Genomic DNA, 20,203 nt, shown 5'->3' with positions numbered 1-20,203 from the left:
GGTGTTTTGGGTGCAGCTGCTGTGGTTAATTCAAGTACTGATTGTGACTGTAACGCCATGTAGCCTGACCAGTCCACTGATATCACAGCTGGACTCTAGTCTGTTGTGTGTCTGGAAAGGTGTAAATCCACTGGAGACCGTGAAAAGAAGGAAAACAAATAGGAATGAGGTCTGAAAACACATGGAAGAAGGTCTTGTAAGGAAAGAAAAGAAATAAGTAATTCTAAACGAGGGGTTGGCATGCTGCTTTGTGGGCTGCTGTCCTTGAGAAATTCACAGACGGGTGTAAAATGAATGTTCATGGGGCACTGGAAGGTCACAGACACTGGGATGAAGGGGAGGCAGCAGCCAGAGCTGGAGAAAAGACCCAGATAAAGACAAGTGTTACAAAATGTCTGAGTATGTACAAGTGGGGCTCTGATGCTCATTACAGTCCCAGCTGAAACAGGTACTTCAGACCATTCCTGAAGGGGGACCTTTATGAAAGACATTTTTGACTTTGCAATTCATCCTGTTGGCTGGTTTATGAGCCAATTTCCTCACAGCGTGTTTCTTGCTGGGATGATGGGGAGCATTTAATTTCTTATTCCAGGAAGAGAAAATAAAAAATGAAGAGGAAAAACCTGAGTTCAAAAGGTTGTGTTGGGTTTTCTCCATCAAGTTCAGCTGACTTTATTTTACTATAGAGCCAGTTCATGCACTTAACTGAGGATGTTGGTCCCACACACCTAAGACCTCAATCACTTGTTCCCTATTGGTTGTAGAGGAATGTGTGGCAGTGGGTTCTTCATCTACATGTTTCAGCTAGAAAACTAAATTTAGGAGGAAGAATTTGGCCATGTCTAAGTAGTTTTATGTTGCAAAATGTGAAAACAGGACTCCTTTTTATGCCTTTCCAAGGGTGTTCATAGAGGACTCTGCCTTTCCCTGCTTGATCATAGGAAATATTAAAAACATCCTTGGACCTGGATCACTCCCTTGCCCAGGTTCGTGGCCAGAGACAGAGCTTGTGCCAGCACAGATGGCGTTGTTAGACATGTGAGGGGAATATAGAAAAAAAAAAAAAAAAGAAGACAAGTAGAAAAGTGCATTTCTACTAAGAGCCGTCAGCCCTCCAACTTTGAAGTGCCAGGGCATGTTTGCTGCAGTCATTTCTCAAGGTCCCCACAGAATTGCTGAGAGGAAGAAAGCCGTGTTTAGAAAAGCTGCCAGACGACAAGACCTGGGGATGTAGGGCACCACGCAATCACACGGTGCTTTGCTTACTCAAAGTACACCTGCAGGGAGGAGAGTAGGGATGGGGGTTTGTGTGTTCGTGAGAGTGGGGGGAGAGCAGGAAGGGATAGAAGAGTCTCTTAAATGCTTATAAATACCTGAAAGTCCATTGGAAGGCTACTCCTTTTAAAAATATGCATGTATTTCTATATTTCTATGTGACTATACAGCTCCCTTTCAGTAGTGGGCTGTGAGCAGCACACCTAGGTGTCCTGCATGCTGTGTAGGTGTTAAACCCTGAGCTTCCCAAAGCCATAGGCATGATGCAGGAGACCTTCCTTGGTGTTGCCTTATCAAATGCTGGAGGTGGCTTTTTCTAGTGTGACATGCAGAGGCCTGCAAGCACTGGGGAGGGAGTTTGAGCATGTGGAGCAGAGGCAGGCAATGCCCCTGCACAATATCCTCTTGCCCCAGCTCTTTGCCTCAAAGCAGAGCCGGCCCAAGCAAGAATGTACAGAAGAGGTAAGAATGAACAGAAGAGGACCCTAGGTCTAGTGCAGGACATGTCCAAAATGACAGACAGAACACTCTAACCTCTTACAGCTGTCATTTTAGGCTCCTGGACCAAAACTCAGGCATGCTGAAATCTGTCAGCTGAGATCCACCAGCTGACATGAAACTCTAGGAGCTGTATTTACACAGGTGAAAAAATCTTTCTTTTTCTTGGTGTCACCCACCTGTTGGGCCCTGAAGGTCTCAGTGGAAAATCCGTGGGATCCTTGGGATAGTTGCACCCTTGGGACTTGCCCCTTGACTATTGTAAAGGTTTGCTGTATACTGGCAATATAAATGCAGAAGATTTTTAGGTATAGAAAGGGGAGCTCCTGACTGACCCTTACTGATCTTTTTATTCCAGTATCTCCTACTGTGAGGAAAAACCACCCAGGTTGCTTTTAACAATATCTGGAACCAGCGGGTGTTTTCTCCATGTCCAGGTAGGGACTGGTGCAGAGGAGATGTGCAGTAGTCTGGAACACTGATTTTTCCTCAGCTCCTCTTTAGGGTGGTGGAAGAAGCACAACATGTCCTCCACCAGTTGCTCCCTCTTGCAGATGCACTCCAGCTTCATGTGGAGGTTGGAATTCCTCGCTGGTGGAAGGTGTGCTCATGGGAAGGTTTCAGAGGTACGAGCAGGGGGTAGACAGCATCAGCCTCACAGGAGCTCCAACATCCTAAGGCACACCCCACCCCGATGGCTGGCTTCCCTAGCAGATGCAACTAATCCTGGAAATCTTCGACAAATATGGAGACATTCATCCACCAGCTCCTCCACCATCCTGAATGATTCTGGTGGGTCCAGGAGGAAGTTAGTTGAAATTCCACACATGTCCAGTGCAACACTGGATTTTTCTTCTTGCTCCTCCTTATCTGCCTTGTTTCTGGAACTGCCCCCCCTTGCTGCTGCTGGCTGGCTCGTAGCTCCTTTTCCTGAGCCACCTCCAGAGCCTGAAGAGTATGAACAGCACTCCTGCAGTGTCCCAAAACTGTCACTGCTGCAAGGCAGTTCAACATCAAAAGGGTTGTCAGGCATTGGAACCAACTGTCCAGAGAAGTGGTGAAGTCACCATCCCAGGAGGGATTTAAAAGATGTGTAGATGTGGCCCTTGGGAAGGTGGTTTAGTGGTGGGCTTGGCAGTGCTAGGTTAATGGTTGGACTTAATGATCTAAGAGATCTTCTCCAACCTAAATGATTCCGTGATTCTATGATGAAGTCTGGTTGTGTAAAACTCCTAAAAGACACGAGGATCTTCTGGATGGAAAATAACAGCATAGCAAAGAGTTAATGGATCCCTCTTATCTCCCGCTCTTGGAGGCAGAAATCAAAGCCATCTTGTGGTTCCACTGGCTTGTAGCATTTCACTTGTGGGACTGGCTTTGCTGAACAAACTTGCTCTCATGATCTGCCTGCTGATTTCTGCCTGGAAAACCCTGGGGTAAAAAAATATTTTCTGAGCTTTGGTTTAAAAAACTCCACTCTGTGTCTCGAGAGGTGGAATTGGAGACGCTCAAGCAGACTGAATAATGTAGCAGATCGAAGTCCAAACTCAGAGCCATGTTTTGCCTGTGGGTCTATTTCATTTAATTCAGAAAGTGGGAGATGAGCTGGTTTTAAGCCTAAGCATGCTGGGTTGTTAACTGCAAAGACATGGTGCTTACTCTGTTCCTATATTCCTTCCCATTGTTCACCAAGTAAATCTTGACAAGGATATGCTGGCAGGACTTAGAAAGGCTTGTGTTTTTACAAACAGTACGCTGGAGGAGAAGGAGGTGTTAGGGCTTGTAGTTTATGTAGTGGGTTGGTGGTTGGAGCAGTTTTCTAGACAGAAACGAAGAAATAATTTTTAAACATCCGACTCACAATCATCCATGCAATTCCCTTGCCCTGACTGTCATTATTTTAGCAGGCTGCATTCAAAGGAGCTCATCTTGTCCTGGAAAATTCTCTGCAAATGATCACCACATAGAAACAACTGGTTCAAACCAGAACTGTCATGATTCCACAAAAAACTGAGCTCAGTTACTTCAAAGAGACACACTAACAAGCAGATAATGTTTTAAAGCAGATCACTCTCTGAAGAAGAGTCTCTGTCCCTGCTCTTAGCAGTAGCTCAGCTTTTCTATATCTCCAACCTACACCTTTGCAGAGGAGAGCCAAAAGGCACTGGGGACAACAACCTTGGGCTTTCTGTAGCCTGGAGGTGCAACATTGCCCCCTCTATGCTGTGCAGTGGAGGGATGGGGGGTTGCTGCAGCTGGTACTTACCTGCCCACATTGTTGCATTGCAGGACTGCATGGGTACATACACCATCTCAAGACACAACTGAGCTAAAAAGTCCTCTAGGACCAATATTTCAGGTGAGCTGTGTGATGTGCTGTGCCAGCCAGTGGCAAAATTTTGGACCTGGGAAGAATCATGTGGCTGGAGCAGTTCTGTGGGGATGAGCCACCTGTTCTCTACCCATGTCTATTTCTCCCATCCAAACGTAATCACCATTCTTTGTTTTCCAGTTATATGTGAGATGTGGTCCATGGCTGAGGCTTTAGTTGCTTCCTATGGAGAATGCAGAAGAGGACAATTTTTTCTATGCTTTCGTCTTAAAAGCAAGGAGAGTCTCCTTGTAGTGTTGTGAAAGATAAGCCAGAAGCCTCTGGCTATGGCCCCTATTAAAAACATAGTGTGATAAGTTTGCTCTGGCCTATTGGACTGACATGGCAGGGCAGTTCTCCTGAAAGCACTTGATTTACTACCTACGATATTTTGATTAAAACATTGGTCTTATCTGGCACAACCACATGAGGCAGAGCCAAACCTGGTTCACCGACAACTTAAAATGTTGCTGTTTCCTTGGCTACCCTCAGGGATTAGTCCTTGGTCCAATGCATTTCAATAACATTATCAGTGATTTAAGTCAGGGTCTTTTCTGATGATGAACTGCAGGTGGCGCAGCGAGTGATGGACTGGGGAGGGCAGGTCACTGTCGCAGGGTGATCTGAATTCCCTGGCTAAGCACAGCCCAGGAAAATGCATGTGAGTAACAACGCGATGCAAACTAATGCATCTGTCTTGGAGGAAAGGCTTCAGATCAGGGGAGGACATCAAGCTGGCCATGTAATTATCTCAATGGGCACTTTCCAGGGCAAGAAAGAAGGGGGCAACACCTTCCTTGGAGACAAAAATCTCTGATGAGTGTGGGATCAAGATCCGGCCTTATGCATAAGGTAAGTGAAACTCTCCTGCTGAAGGAAAGGTGGCTAAGCATGCCAGAGGATGGAGAAATTACAAATACCCAGGAACTGGAAAATAGACTTTGTGCTATGAGGCTGAAGGAGTCTATCCTGCTTGGTGTAGCAAAGGGACAGCAAAGAGGGGACTTGATTGGTGCCAAGGGGACATTTGCTTTGCAGGAGGGTTCAGGAGCTGCAACAAGTCTGGTGGCTGGAAACTGAAGACTGAGGAACATGGCCCTGAAAGAAAACACATGTTGTTGGTGGAGAGAATGGCATCCCACCAGGAATGGCCAAAGCCAGGTAGAAACCTTAGGGAAATCTCGCACACACTAATATCCACCAGCAGTTGGACACCTCTCACCTAACATGACACGCATGCAAAGAGGTCTGAACTGGTCCCTGTGGCTCTGCCTGGTGTCAAAGGAAAAAGAGAGGTGCTGTTTATTTCCCCTATCACAACCACCTATCTCCAGAGGAGGGGAATTCCACCCAGCAATGCTGGACTCTACCTTTTGTTCTGAAAGATCCAATTCACCTGGTTTTGGAGAGCAGAGCCGTGCTCAGGCAGTCAACATGGACGGCAATGGAGGCACTCCCTGCTCCTCCTCCAGTGATTGCCACCCAGTGCTATGCTTCATCTTTCCATTAGGTTGTCCCCAAGGACCAGCAAGAATATTTCCCTCAACACACATCTAGCCATGTTTTCTGAAGTTATTCTTGATCTTTTCCTGAAGCATCAGAATAAGCCACCAGTGGGGCTAGACCAGGCGGTATTAAGGATCACACCAGGGTTTCCCTCTGCATGAATGAGGATCAGATGCATAGGTTTCTACCGGACACATCACTAAATCTAATGATAGCTTTATTTTTTTAAACATTTTTTGGAGTGCATGATGTAGTTTCCCAGTTTGCTTACCTTTCTGCTAGAATGAGAGCTTCCCTGATGTCTCAGGGATGCTCGGAATCCCTAGCATTACTGCCAGGATCAGCAAAGCCCTGGGGACACTTGCAATCTTGTATCCCATCTACAGGTGGGCCATGCACCTTTGAGTGTAAATTTGAGGAGTGGGTGGGCATTTCGGTCAACTCCTTTGCCAGGTCCATCTCCCATGTAAGGACCAAACAGCTGAGGTGAAGAAACTGAACATTTTCACAGGAAAAAAAAAAAAGAAAGCAGTACTTAAACACAAAATATTGTTTTATTTGTCACCGAAGGCTACACATGGTCACTTCTGTCTGCTTTTCTTTTTTCTAGAAGGTATCTACATCTGCACTTATTTACAGCCTGGTTGTATTTACACAGTCAAGAATACAGTATTAGAAACACAAAGTGTTGAGAAAAAAAATTTCTCAAAAAATTAGTTCCAGACTTCAGGAAAATTATTACACAGGGTAATGACAAGAGTCTTCAGTGCTGGGCTTACAGATGCAGCTTTGATACAAAGTCCTCTTCTTGGCTGGAGCTGCATTAGAAGTCCTCTCACAAAATAAACATTTTTCTTTTTAATAGAAAAGTGTGATTTTTTGATTGGTTATTTTAATAGCATCTGTGAACTGTCCAAACATTTTAATTTTCTTTTTGGAAAGTTTTATTGTTTGCTTGAACAGTTTCCAGCTCTAAGGAGAAAAATATATATATATGTATATATATTTTTAGTTGATTTTCATTTGTGGTTTTTTATGCTCCCCAGAAAGCATTGACCTTTGGGATCAGAGTTAACAGCTGAACCATGTAATACTTGGTCAGGAACACAAAGTTTTATGGTAATTAAAGGAGAGCAGAAAAGAAACACAAAATGTTTCCCTTGGGTGGGCCAGATTGTTTTTGGTGGGAGTGGCAGAGGATGGAAAACTGCCATAGGAAATGGCCCCCTGGAACATGCAATGGCCCTTCATCCAGGAGTGAGATGGGGGTTGCTGGACAGGGCCCTGTGTGTTCCCATGGTGTCTGTTTGAAGTTTGCTCTACAGTCGCAAGTAATTTTATTTAAATATACCCTAGAGATGAAAAACAACAACAAAAAGCAAACACAAGCAAGCTGTGGTTTTGTTGTTTTTTTTTTTTTTTTACAAAACTCATGAAAATTCTTTGGTGTAACGGGGGACTATTTAGTGATCATAATAAAATGAGTGATTATAATAAAAAGAGGTGCTGAAAAACTTCTGTCCTCTGGAGGACTGTAACAACAGGAGCAAAAATGCCCCAGCCAGGCTCACTATGGGATGGAGGATGCTGCTGCCCACATGGCAGCCAGATTTTATCCCACCAAACACATCCCTGGCATGGAGGCACCGTGTCCGTATTCCCCACGTTTGTCAGTGCCACCAGGGCGAGGAGACAAAGTGAGTGAGATTTAACAAGCAAAGCAATCTCTTTAGCTCCATTATTAATGTTATAGGCGGTTATTTCTCCTCCCCTTTTAAAAAGCGGCCGGAGAACTAACCATGATCCCTGGCCCTGGTTTCAATTACGCAGAGATTGAATCAAAACAGACTGCTGTGCCGTAAATATGAGGGGGGCCCTCTCTGTAAATCATAAAATTGAATTCTAAAATTTCATGTTAAGAGCCTTGTCTTTGCATAATGGATTGTGGTGCCATCCATCACGGTGACACTTACAAGTCACAGCTGAAAAAGTACTTTATTAGATTTTTTTTTTTAAAACAATTTTGATTTATTCTGGTTACGCTGTCTGTATAATAGACTGAGCAGAATCTCATGCCGATCCCTATGCTCAACAAAGCAATCACAGATATATTACAGAAATCCCTCACTGTTTCTAAGTTACAGCCAAATGGTCTCAGGGATTGCTCCCAGTCATCTGTGCCTTCTAAACCCAAATCAAGCATTGGGGCTCTTAATGACCTTTGGTTTCATCGGCTCTTGCCTGGTGTTGTTTAGAATTGTTGGCACATTTTCATTGTGGCTCTGATCAATAGCTGTGATGACAAAGATATGATGAGCTGCATGATTCCCTCTGGTCACCGCTGCTTAATGATTTTTCCAAGCGCCAATCTTCAGTTGAAAGGGGAAAAAAATAAAATAAAATAAAGATCTCAGTGGAAATAAACATTGTGGCATTTCTCGTGATGCCAAATTAGTCTTGCTTCTCTCCCCTTGGGCTGAGCACACAAGATGTTTTTCAGCTGCTCCTGCCTGGATGCCACATCAAGTAGGCCCCATCACTGTTGTTCCTTCAAATGGAGCATGTTTTGGTACCAGCACCAGCTACTGAAGGCTTGAGCTGTTAGTCCTTGCCATTCCCACTGGGAGATGCAGCCCCTGCTCCAGACCACTGGACTTTCTCCTCTGAGCTGTGAGATTTGGTCACAATCTGTCTCACAACCCTTTGGACTACAGACAAGTCCAGAGTCCAAAGTAATTTAAGCTACACCTTTGTATTTTTCCATTTTGAAAGGAAATTCCTTTTGGTAAGGAATCAGTCCTCGTTTTGGGAGTCAAGATAAAAACGACTTCTCAAAATCAAGCCTCAAAGCATGTGAGACCGCAGCGACCTTATCCCTTGGAGATGGCCTGGCATGCGACTGGCCTTTGAAAGAGTATCTAGAGCAATGGTGGACATGCTGGAGGGAAGGGATGCCATCCAGAGGGACCTTGACAAGCCTGTGTGGTTGGCCTGTGCAGACCTCATGAAGTTCGAAAAGGCCAACAGCAAGTTCCTGTATCTGGGTCAGGCCAATCCCAAGCACAGATACAGACTGGGCGGAGAATGGATCAAGTGTAGCCTTGGGGGTGTTGGTGGGTGAGAAGCTCAACATGATCCAGCAATGTGCACTGGCAGCTCAGAAAGCCAACTGTGTCCTGGGCTGCATCACCAGCAGCATGAGCAGCAGGTCAAAGGAGGGGATTCTTCCCCTCTGCTCTTGTGAGACCTCACCTGAAGTGCTGTGTCCAGCTCTGGGGTCTCTGACACAAGAAAGACATGAATCTATTGGAGAGAGTCCAGATGAAGTCACAAAGATGCTCAGAAGGCTGCAGCACCTCTACTATAGAGACAGGCTGAGAGAGTTGGGGTGTTCAGCCTGGAAAATGCTCTGGGGAGACCTTAGAGACCCTTGCAGTGCCTAAAGGGGCTCTAAGAGAGCTTTGGACAAGGGCATGGAGTGACAGAACAAAGAAGGATGGCTTCAAACTGACAGAAAGCAGATTTATATTAGATATTAGGAAGAAATTCTTTACTGTGAGGGTGGTGAGATACTGGACAGGTTGCCCAGGGAAGTTGTGGCTGCCCCATCCATGGAAGTTTTCAAGGCCAGGTTCGATGGACCTTTGACCAACCCCGATCTCATGGAAGGTATCCCTGATCATGGCAGGAGGATTGGAATGAGATGATCTTTAAGGTACCTTCCATCCCAAACCATTCTATGATTCTATGAGATGGGGGTTAGTGCTGTCGGATTTGCACCCAGGACCTCCCAGTCTTACCGAAGCAATGAATTGCTGCACCCCTTCCTATAAGCAAAGCAAGAAGGGTCAGGCACACACAGCATGGCCCATAGTGGAGGTAGAAGGGGCAACACAAGGGCTGGGAAGTGGCTATGGTGCCATCAGCAGAATGAAAATGCTTGTGGATAGTGGAGTGCAGTCCCTTGATGAGGGCACAACTCTTTGTGTTCTCAACCCATTCCATGGGAATGCACTTGAGATACTGTAGAAAAAACATTTTTCACTAACAGAGGGGTAAATTTAGGGCTTCAGGACTGAAAATGTTCTTGTTTTGCCATCTAGGTGAAGTTGAAAGCTTTCACAGAGGCTGAGGATTTAGGAATGTAGTAGCTGTCTTCAGGTTTATCCCGAACACTAGACAGCCATCCTTTTTAAGTTTTTTGTTTTGATAGAGAGGAGCAACATATACATATATATACTTTTACATATATACTTTTTTCCCCTTTTTGACCTAATGTCCATAGTTCTCACGCCATGTGCAGGACCAGGAGAAGATCCTCGTGGACCTGGCAGGCAGACAGGTGCAGTTGCATCCCACCGCTGCTTGAGGATGCTGAGAAATGCAACTCGAGGGGTTTGCCTTTGCCATGGTGCAGAGCAGGACGGCTCCTGGGTCCAGGCATGCTGGGTGTGCACGGCAGGACTGTAAGACTCTTGAAACATGGGTGAACTCCTCAAAGTCATTAGCTCATGTAATAACCTGAAGAGTCTCTGTAAGGCTGTAGAGGTGCCATCTCAGGCTGGCAGGGTTCCAGTAGGAATGTTTCACACTTGAATCCCTTTTCTTGGCTCCATGGAAACATGGCCCATTTACTCTTGCACTACTCCTCTTAGCATTGTAACATATGGATGGAGATGGATACAGAAGCACCAGTTCTCTTTGGAACCGCTCGGAGTGGGGCAGTGTAAATGGGAGGCACATTGAGTCCTCTCTGCACTGCAGGTATTCACCAGGGATTTATACCTTTTGACCCAGCTTCCTGCAGATGTTTTTTCCTCCATTCATGCTGTTTTAGACATTCACAGCCATCACAAGTTTGAGGTTCTAAGAGGGATTTGTCCCTGATGTGACCTGGGGATGGGGAAGCAGGGAGCTGGGTAGCACTGTGAAGAGGGTGCTGCCTCCTTTGAGTAGGTGGCTACTGCTGGTTTGTCTAACACTTCCCCTAATCCCCACCAGCACATCCTCGGGGCAATCGAGGCTTCTCAAGAGCTTGATACCGGCAATACAGGTGGTAATGCCATGGCCTTTTAACCATTCCTGGTAGGCGGCAGCCTAAAGCAACTGCTCCCTTGCCAAAGCCTAGAGCTGGTCTGCCCAACACATCTTCTCCAAGCTGACTCTGCCAGAACTGGATACTCTTTCCAGCTGCCTGTGGTTGACTCCTGCCAAAGTAATAAAGGTTGTGTGCTGCAAGGGGTGGTTCAGAGTACAGCACTGGGACACAGCACCAGCATCATCACCCTCACTGCAAGCAGGAGAGACCACCAGAAAATCAAAACCATACTGGTGGTTATGGCCACACAGCCAAAGGCATTAGGGATTGGGAACTGAAGGAGGAACAGTCTGTTAGGGGAATTTCCATCCCATCACCTTCCTTCTGGCAAGCACCCTGGAACAGACAGGCAAGGCAGACGGAGCTGGCAGCCGGCATCTACGGGGAAACCGTGATAGCACTGGGGCTGCCAATGTTTCGCTGCTCGAGGACTCCATGCCCAACATAACACCCTCGCTTTGTCTGGGGGGTGAGAGCCTGCAAACAAGTATCAGTCTGTGTTGGAGGATGGCAGTGCTCGTGGCATGAGTGCAGAAGAGCTGGTTCCGAGGACAAAGGTGCATTGTAGGGCTTCAAGTCAGGAAACAGCCTTGGTATGGATTGCACATCTTGGGTTATCTCTCTGAAGAACTGGGAAGCAAAAACCAAAGTGGATGGAATAAAAAGCCAGGACTGAGCTGTTCCCAAAGAAACACAGTGAAAGCTTTTAGAATCGGCATATGTGCTGGTGTCAGTGTGATAAGACATCTGTTTGGGACCAGGGTTGGCCACCTCCAGCCAGAGCTCCATTGAGAGGTGGGGTAACATCTCTGCCTGCAGGAACAGCCCTTGCTATCACAGGACTGTTTCAGGCAGGGAAGAGGATGCTGAGCTCATCTCCTTGCTCCCTTGAATTTCAAGGACTCTTGCAAATACCAGAGCACAGAGGTTATGTGAATACAAATTACATTATCATGCCGAGTGACTTTGTCAGCAGTTTCTCATTAAAGCACTTGGTCCCCTCTGCAGTGGGCATTTCCACTCAATCTCCCCCTTCGTCACTGCTAACAGTCAACTGTGCTCTCCATTTAATTCGAGCTCGTGTAAGAAACAGTGAGAGAGCTGATTCCAATATTCTCCTTCTTGTCCCACCACGCACAAGCTGTTGCTACTTATTAAGCATTTTAAAATCCCTACTGCCAAAGTCCCCGGGAGACATTTATCTGCCATAGTCATAAACGACTTGCCAGCATGCTACTCAAAACTGCATTTCCCAGCCAATAAATACAAGCTCCAGAATCAGGAAAAGCAAGGTTTGGCTCTAATTTTCAGTGGTATGTCACTGGGATACTATAACTACTTTTAAATTCAAATCAGCTTCTTAAAAATTAACTGGTTTTATCAGATACAGCACAGTGGACTGTTAAACACGTAGCCTCATGTACTGAAACACTATACATTTAATGAAGTTATGCCATTAGCAAATGTACAACATGGGTGCATTAAATCCACCTATAGAACAGCTCTACGTACGAGAGAGAGGATTTATTTTAGCTTTTCTCAATAGAGCAGGAGTCCCTTTTCTTGGTTTTTGCTAGGTTATTTAACTAAAACCAGGATTTGTGCACACACAAAAAACCCCCAAAAGTATCTACTCTCATAATGAAAAAAGACTGTTTTTTTTTCTTTTTTTATTCCAGTTCAGGAAGGAAGAGAATCATCTTGCAAAGTAATATAATCAGCTCCTTTGCCTCTATAATCTACTTCTGCTCAGCAGGAGCCCCCAAGGAAACACTTTATGTCCCAACTGAAACATGAAAACTACTAGTAAGGTCTCTTTTGAGGCACATTACTCGGACGGTCACTTTCAGAGTGTCAGAATCAGCGTTGTCTTCCATCTCCATTCTTTCCAGGAAGAGCTCTCTGGTATGCCGCGGACTCCCCATGTTTTGGGTGGAAGGCTCTCTGTCCCTGCCCAAACCAGAAAGGGTTAGGATGACACGAGTTAGCACAGACACCCATTTCGCACTTACACCTAAGGACGTAGGTACGTTGACAACTCCCCACTTCAAATTCCTCACAAAAGAGGGGGAAAAACGAAAACAAAACAAAACCAAAAAAGGACAAGAGACAGTAAATTTCACTGTGATCACACTACGGCAAAATATACCTTCTGTTCATTGCAAAAAACACGCGAAGGCCAAATTAAAGAGGGAAAAAAGTATGTTGCATGAGTTACAGTGCAACTGTATTATTCCTTTTCTTTCTATTTTCCTCCCCCCCCCTTGTTCAGTTTAGAAAAAGTATTGAGTACAACACAGTCAGGTAAGTGGCCACAAAAGAGTAGCTGTCTTTGGCAAGAAGTCACCGCATTGACCCTCTCTGTCACCTTCTGCCCATTTCACTCTGTCTCATGAAGTGGATGTTGTTGGCGCTGTCTGAGAGTTCGGGGTACTGCTCCACTGAGATCACAAAATAGCCATCGTAGCCCTGTACCCGGCCCGTGTTTAGCACTTGTTGCCTCTCCCCTTCTGTCCACGATCGAATACCCTCCTCCCCATCCCGCAGTCTCTGCTGTTCCCGGGACCAAGCTTGGGTGACAGCACGCTGTCGGGCCAGCTCCAGGACACGTGCCTTCTCCTCGTCCAAGGTGGTCCCGTAGCGAGTGTTTAGACACAGTGCACCGTACTGGAGCTGGATGTCTGTGTAACGTCTAGTCCTTCCACTCAGCACTGTGTTGATCTGGGACACTGTCACATTCACGCCGTTCTCCAGGGTCCTCCGCCCGCCACTGAGGCCCAGGATGGACAGGTCACCCTCCGATGGCCCCTGCTTAATGAAATAGTGTGTGTCCACCCCGTCGATGGTGAAGTGCAAGTTCTCCAGGTAATGGGCGTTGTTCAGGATGGCCGCGATCCTCCGCCCGTCCTCGTTGGCCACGCTGATAATGTCGGTGGCCACTCGCCCATCCTTCATGGCGAACTTGACGCCCTTGCCGAAGATGGAGCCTCCAGAAGCAAAGTTCTTGTTCTTCTTGATATGCTGGCACCCAGCGATGCTGGAGCTGTAGATCCGTTCAAAGCGCTCGAGAGTGACAAAGGCCTTCAGCTGCTTCTGCACTTCACACTGGACCCCCAAAATTGACTGAGCAAGGAGAGAAAGAAGAGAAAGACATATTAGAAAGAGAAGCCTTGTGACCCAAAGGCATCATTAGGATGCTAGAGACCAGCAGAACATCCTGGAAACACGTAACGAGGAGCTTCATTATTTTTTTTCCCCTTATCACATTTTTTTCTAATTTTAATTGTTTTTTGATGGAAGAGATGCATTGTCAAGTTATTGCCCCTAATGTACATTGTTTCTATAAACTGAACTGTATTTAATCTCTGAAGGATGAAGAGGCAGAAAAGGATTTTTTGTCTCAGTGGTGTGAGGGTCACGTTGGGACACTAATTAGGTTGTGTTTCAGTGTTCTTCTTCTGCATGTAAGAAACAACTCATCTTGTGCTCGTGATGCTTTATCAAATGATTTCAGATTTTCTGTGAAGTGTGGAAGTATTTGTAAAAGTTCTTTCTATTTTAACTTCACTTTGCACCTCCTTGTGCTGCCTCCAAAAGGCCTGTAGGACCTGTATGACCCCCCAGGTGGCCATAACCACTTTATATCCCATTTCAGCCTGGCCAAATTAGGTTGTTCAAAACTCAAGGAAGGCACTGAATCCAAGTTCTATTTCCTGCTGACCCCCTACAATGTGCCAGGCTCCCTGAGCTAAGGCCAGCCATACCTGATGCTCAAGATTTGGCTTATACCGAAGCAAAACTGCTGAGAGACAACAGCCTGGATCATTTGCAGTCAGGTACATACAAAGTCACTTTTGCTGTTAGCATATAATGAAGCAAGCACACGAGTCAGCAGCTCATCGTTACTGCAAAATGCTCTCATCAATTCATGGCAGCACAGGCTTCTTACAGACTCCTTTTCATGAACAATTATTTGCTCTAATTTCACAAAAGCAAGAGGATGCTATGACAAAACTCCCCTGGCATTGCCAAACGCTCAATTCAATAATGTAATGACACCCAGGATTAAAAATAGGATACAAAGAAAAGTTTGCTGCACTCCAATTATTTTGAGGAAATTTAACATCCACGATGGATATTGCCTTAAACTGTCCACAAGCAAAAGGATGACATCCTTCCCTGGATGCAAGAAGACAATTCAGGTGATGCAGGCATTTCAGACTTGTAACATGGTAAGGGAAGTGAAATAAACCCTTATTTCCATGATGACCGTTTCCAGGGAAGAGTCTTAAGGTATTAAAAAAATAAAGGATTTACCATTGCAACTCGCTTACAGGTTATGAGAAGGTTATGACTGATAAAAGAGAAAACTATAAGAGAATAGAGGTACACAACTTCAAGAGCACATTTTGGGTTGTAAAACATTAAATTACCCTGAACTGACTTTTATTCAAAGTGCTGAGCAGGTTGGTGTATCTTCTTCTTTTCCCCTTTTGGCTGACAGCAAAGCAGCTGGAGCAGGAACCAGCCTCCTATGGAGGAGGAGCTCTTTCTGGTTCTCCCCACTCTGCCCGTAGGGCATCTCACACACCGCCTAGAGAGCAATATAATTAACAGACTGATAGGGAGCTGAGCCCAGCTTTCCTGCCAATTCCACAAGTGCTCTAATTATGCAAAAAATGGACGTAATTAATGTAGATGTCACAGATGATGGACATGGAGCAATTAGGTTTCTAGGCTTCATGAAACACTTACTGTTCTAAATAAGTGCACATTGCACAGCCTTGGTCATTAGCTGTTTCCTCTTCAAAGAGGTTTTAATGGAGAGTTATTCTTCTCGGGTGTATCTCATATGGGTTGACTCTAGGTGGTCCCACTACCACTATACATCACGTTGCTCTTCCAAATCGCCTCAGTAACATTTACAAGTGATGGGAAAAGGCACTTCCCAATACTCACACTGAATCACCATTCACTCAAGGATGTAAATCAGGTCTTCTGTGCTACATTGCTATGTCCTGTGATCATTTCTGTATCACCATCTATATATACATCACCTTGTTTACCAGAAGTTGAGTGATAAAGAGTCCCTGGAATTAATTGCACCATCTACTGATTATCACCGTGGGGAAGCGAACTCGGGGAGGTCAGACAGTACTGGGCATGGGTGAATAATTCCATCAGAAATGTCCTCCTTTCTCATTCTAGTTTGTCTTCATCACCTTATTCTTGATGAGCTGCAGGAACTCCTGCACCTTTTCAAATCTGAGCAAATTATTAGGTATAGATCCTCTGTGAGTGCCTCCAAATTAGATTGCCCCAACAAAGCAGTGGGTCTGGACACCACTGGATAGCAAATTCACAGGCAGACACCTACCTTTATGTGTCTTAGTCAAGAACAAAATCACAACTAAAGGGTTTTCTACTGGGCACTGGTTGCTTCTGGGCTTTCCCCATCTTTTTTTCAAGTAGGGAAGTGGGAGATGAGATGTGCAAAGCTGTAATGCTGAACATCACAGTCACTCAGAATCACAGAATAATTCAGGCTGGAAGGGACCTTAAAGATCACCTAGCTCCAAACTCTCTGCCACAGGCAGAGAAACCTTCCACTAGACCAGGTTGCTCAAACTTAATTATCAACTATTCCTATAACTAAACACATCTCTGTTAACTTGAAAACAAGCCCAGGATGACTTTGAAATGACTTTTTGAGTGCAATTCTTTGATAAAGGAGTGTATTTGGGAACAGCGCTTTTATAAAAGGAAAAGCAAACACATCCAACAGAAAAAAAAACCCATCCAACAAATTCAAACAAACCAGAGCACAGTCAGTTTGTATACTCTTCTGTGAATATAAAGGGGGTAGAGGCAAACAGATTATATGTAGTTCAAAGGGGCAGTATCCCTGACTTTGAAATTACCATTTCTGTTTAATCTTATAACTCATTTCAATGAACTGGCAAGGAAAAGAAACAGAAATTTTCCATCCAAAGCTGCAGTGGCATGTGCTATTCTCTAAAAAATGCTGCTGCTGTTAGCAACTGTAAGCTAAGGTATCTATAAAACCAGTTTTGCAGAAGAAAGAAAGAAAGGAATTCATTGTTATTTTATTTCAATATTTGTTGCTTGATGTGAGTGACAAACATGCTGGGTTCATTTTTTCTCGCAGCCTTTTTTAATCAGATGTCCTTAGGTGACATTTCACTTTATCTAGTAACAACCCTTTGGAGAGAAGAGAACGACCTTCATCATTTGTTCTCTGCTGCACAAAGCTCAAGAGAGCAGCACAATACAGAGATCTCTGAATAGCCTCCTGCATTTTACCAGCACCTCTTGAGGATTTGAAATACCATCGCCAGATCCTATCATCTGTTGTTTTTAAATACCGCCTTCCAGTGTGAGACTGAAAGCTTTAATTTCCCATCCAGGATCCAAGATGTGAAATACGTGAACATGTTTCCAAGTTTCTTTCTATCCTTGTGCCATTATACACAGATAGGTGTTTCTCTTACAACCATATGGCTTATAACGCAGAAAGTCTCTTCTTCCAAAAGGCTTGGAAGCTATGATTTCCCTGAAATATTATTCATCATTAACTCCTTCCTATTTATCACAGAATCATAGAAATGCTTGGGTTGGAAGACATCTTAAAGATCATCTAGTTCTAACCCTTGCCACCACGGGCAGGGATGCCACCAACTAGACCAGGTTGCTCATAGCCCCATCCAACCTGCCCTTGAACACTTCCAGGAATGGGGCATCCACAGCTTCTCTGGGCAACCTCTGCCAGTGCCTCACTATTCTCTGGGAATAGATTTTCTTCCTATCATCTAATCTATATGTCTCCTCTTTTTGTTTAAAAATGTTCCCCCCTGTCCTATCACTATTTGCCTGTGTAAAAGTTCTCTTTCTTTTTTTACAACCCCCCTTTTTTATTTACCACCTAGTTCTCTGTTAACAAAGCCATTTTTCAGTAATCAGCCTCCTCCCTATGTTCCACTTGACCATCACCTGGAGACAAGTTCCCATTTGGGTGTACCTCACCAGCTCCCAGATGGTGTAGGTGCAGGAGGAGCCCATCAACCTCAGCAGCCTGGCAGGTATTGAACACTGGCATGGCTGCACTGCACGAGGGTTGGCTGAGAGGCAACGTGCCTGCTCAGCAACCTGCCAAGCACCAACATCAGTGGGGCAGTGGAGGTGAGCAACTGCCCAGCAAGGCAGTGCTCGAGATGATGATTGGTTGGCAATGTGTGAAACACAAGTGCCAACTCATGGGCTTAGAGGAGAGGTCCCTTCTCCACCCCACCAGTATACACAGCTGCAGGGGGATAATGAGGTTGAGTTCATCAAGCAGATTTCATCTGTGGAGAAATGAGGGATTTGCCTCCTTCTCTTGCTCATCAGTGTTTTCAAATTGCTCATCTATTTTCCGAAAGCCTCAAGAGCTTAATGTCTTTGAGAGTTCAACTCCCTTGCCTGCATTAGATCCTTTGAAAACTGGCCACTATATCTGCAAAACATAACTAGGGGCTGATGGACAGACGTGCAGACAGCGTGACAGTCCAAGCCCAGGCCAAAGCACCCGCAGTGTGAGGATGCCTTCCCTGAATGATGAACACTGGCAGAGCCAGTCCCTCAAACAGATTGCCCTTGAAAGAAGCTCTGCCAGAAAGCACAGCACTATAGCTCACTCCCTGGCTGAGCACCCCAGAGCAGCCCTTGCCTCCAAAATGTTGCTCCATAAGGAATGCCAAAAACTACTCCTTCCAGCACAGCCTGTAACAGGCATTGCAGAAAACAGGACCCTTCCTGAAGTCAGTGCTCATGGGATGGAGAGAAGGGTATTTATTAATATCATGTAGATAATGATAAAAGTGCTGACTCCAAAACACCCCTCCCTGGAAATAGAGCTGTTCTGGCTCCAACAATTACCTGACAGTTCAACAAGACAAAAGTGAAAAAAAAACCAACAAGAAAAAAACCTAGAAGAGAAACTGGATTCAGGTGCAGCAGTTCCACAATATGCCAGAGGTCACCCAGAGTCCCCTGGTGGCCAATAATACTGAACTTGTTCAACAAACAATTTAGTGACAGCCTCACGGTCATAGGGAGGAGGGGAGGGAGAAGTGCTGCACAACAGAGTATTGGATTTTAAATGTCACTCAGAGCTGCAGGGCATTAGTGCAAGGTTTATGACATGTTGGCTGTTTTTGAGGTGGTGGATGCTCAAAGTCAGAACTATCTCTCCCATCTTCCAGACCTGCAAGGCAAGTACCAAAAATGTTTTGGAAGGAGATGCCAGGGCGCTCTGGTTATGCACTCTGAAGAGAGACGAAGCAGCCATTGATGGGGAGCTAGTTCCTTTGCTGTTGTGCTCTTGTTAGTCATTCCTCTCTGATAAAAGAACTGATTCAATCTGCAGGGCCACAGCTTTGATCAGCAAAGCCGGTAAAGTAGCTCAAATATACTTTGGTCTATCACAAGGAGGTATGTGATCCAGAGAAACAGGGATCAGAAGACATGGCAATGAGAAAGTTGTGGTATATGATTCAATGATCAATGCCTTGTCCAGGCTACTTTTAAATGACGAAAGATCTGGGGCTTACTCCAGAGGCTCCAGTTTGACCAGTTTTATTATCTGAAAATGCTTCCTGTGCTTCCATTTACCTATGTTTAAGTCTGTCATTTGCGATGTGAAATTTTCCAAAGTTTGTATTTTCTTCCACATGCTTCATGAAAACATACAAACAGTAGGAAGGAGGGCTGGATTGTGTCTGGAAGCCGGTTTGGCTGGAAAGGGCTGTGAGTGAACAGAACTTTATGGGAAACATCAGTGTTGGATGCATGGATAGGCATAGGAGAAAATGGGTCATGTGTTCAGGTATCATATGTGAATGAATTTGTTTTATGCAAATATGTGCCTACAATATGCTGGGTGTGACAGAAAGGAAGGGAATCCTGCTCTATTGCATTTAAGAGCCACTTGCTATCACAGCATGATCCTGCAACTGTAGACAGAAATAAAATGCTCATGTTTTGTTGCTGTCATAACACAGGGGAAGAATATAAAACAGCCTGCAATGGTTAAATTCCACTTTCAGCATTTGAGTGTAAAGTGACTCATCTGGAAGCACGACAGTTGCATAAAGCCCTCTTTTAATGAGCAGGTCCCTGCACAGTCCTCACTGCAGCTTCTGGCTTTAAAAACCTGGCAGGGACATGGAGGTTTTCTTTTCTTCTTATTGCTCCTTCAGGTAGATTCCTCTAAAATGGCTGGATGGAAGGGAGGGTCTCCTTGGTTTTATTTCCAGCTCGTCTGCCTATATGAGCAAGGGTTAGTCTTCATCTCAAGCTGTCACTCATTACTTGGCTATTCAATAAGTCAAATAATGATAATGAACTAATGATAAAATAATAATATAATAACACTACTATTACTACTACTACTACTA

General features: G+C 45.0%; 1 protein-coding gene and 1 long non-coding RNA gene across 11 annotated transcripts in view; both read right to left on the bottom strand.

Moving 5' to 3' along the window:
• Window positions 1-6,250: 6,250 nt before the first annotated feature.
• LOC113957562 lies at window positions 6,251-9,105 on the bottom strand. The gene is made up of 2 exons (XR_003531224.1): window positions 8,903-9,105; window positions 6,251-8,019 (listed from the first exon to the last, which is right to left on the bottom strand). It is a non-coding gene; the product is annotated as an uncharacterized LOC113957562 (long non-coding RNA).
• Window positions 9,106-9,201: 96 nt separating this feature from the next.
• TENM4 (teneurin transmembrane protein 4) overlaps window positions 9,202-20,203 on the bottom strand; it is a 599,346-nt gene continuing 588,344 nt past the window's right edge. For 8 of the 10 annotated variants that reach the window (XM_027664505.1, XM_027664591.1, XM_027664680.1 and 5 more), the window contains one exon: window positions 13,113-13,871. In XM_027664505.1, coding sequence (XP_027520306.1) covers window positions 13,113-13,871 — 759 coding nt within the window. Of the gene's footprint in view, window positions 13,872-20,203 lie in introns of all 10 variants that reach the window. The other 2 variants (XM_027664342.1, XM_027665102.1) reach the window with 1 other exon arrangement.

This window comes from Corapipo altera, unplaced genomic scaffold (assembly GCF_003945725.1).
Source record: "Corapipo altera isolate COAL_440 unplaced genomic scaffold, ASM394572v1 0, whole genome shotgun sequence".
In the NCBI taxonomy this organism is placed as follows: Eukaryota; Metazoa; Chordata; class Aves; order Passeriformes; family Pipridae; genus Corapipo; species Corapipo altera.
This window is presented reverse-complemented; position numbering and strand designations above follow the sequence as displayed.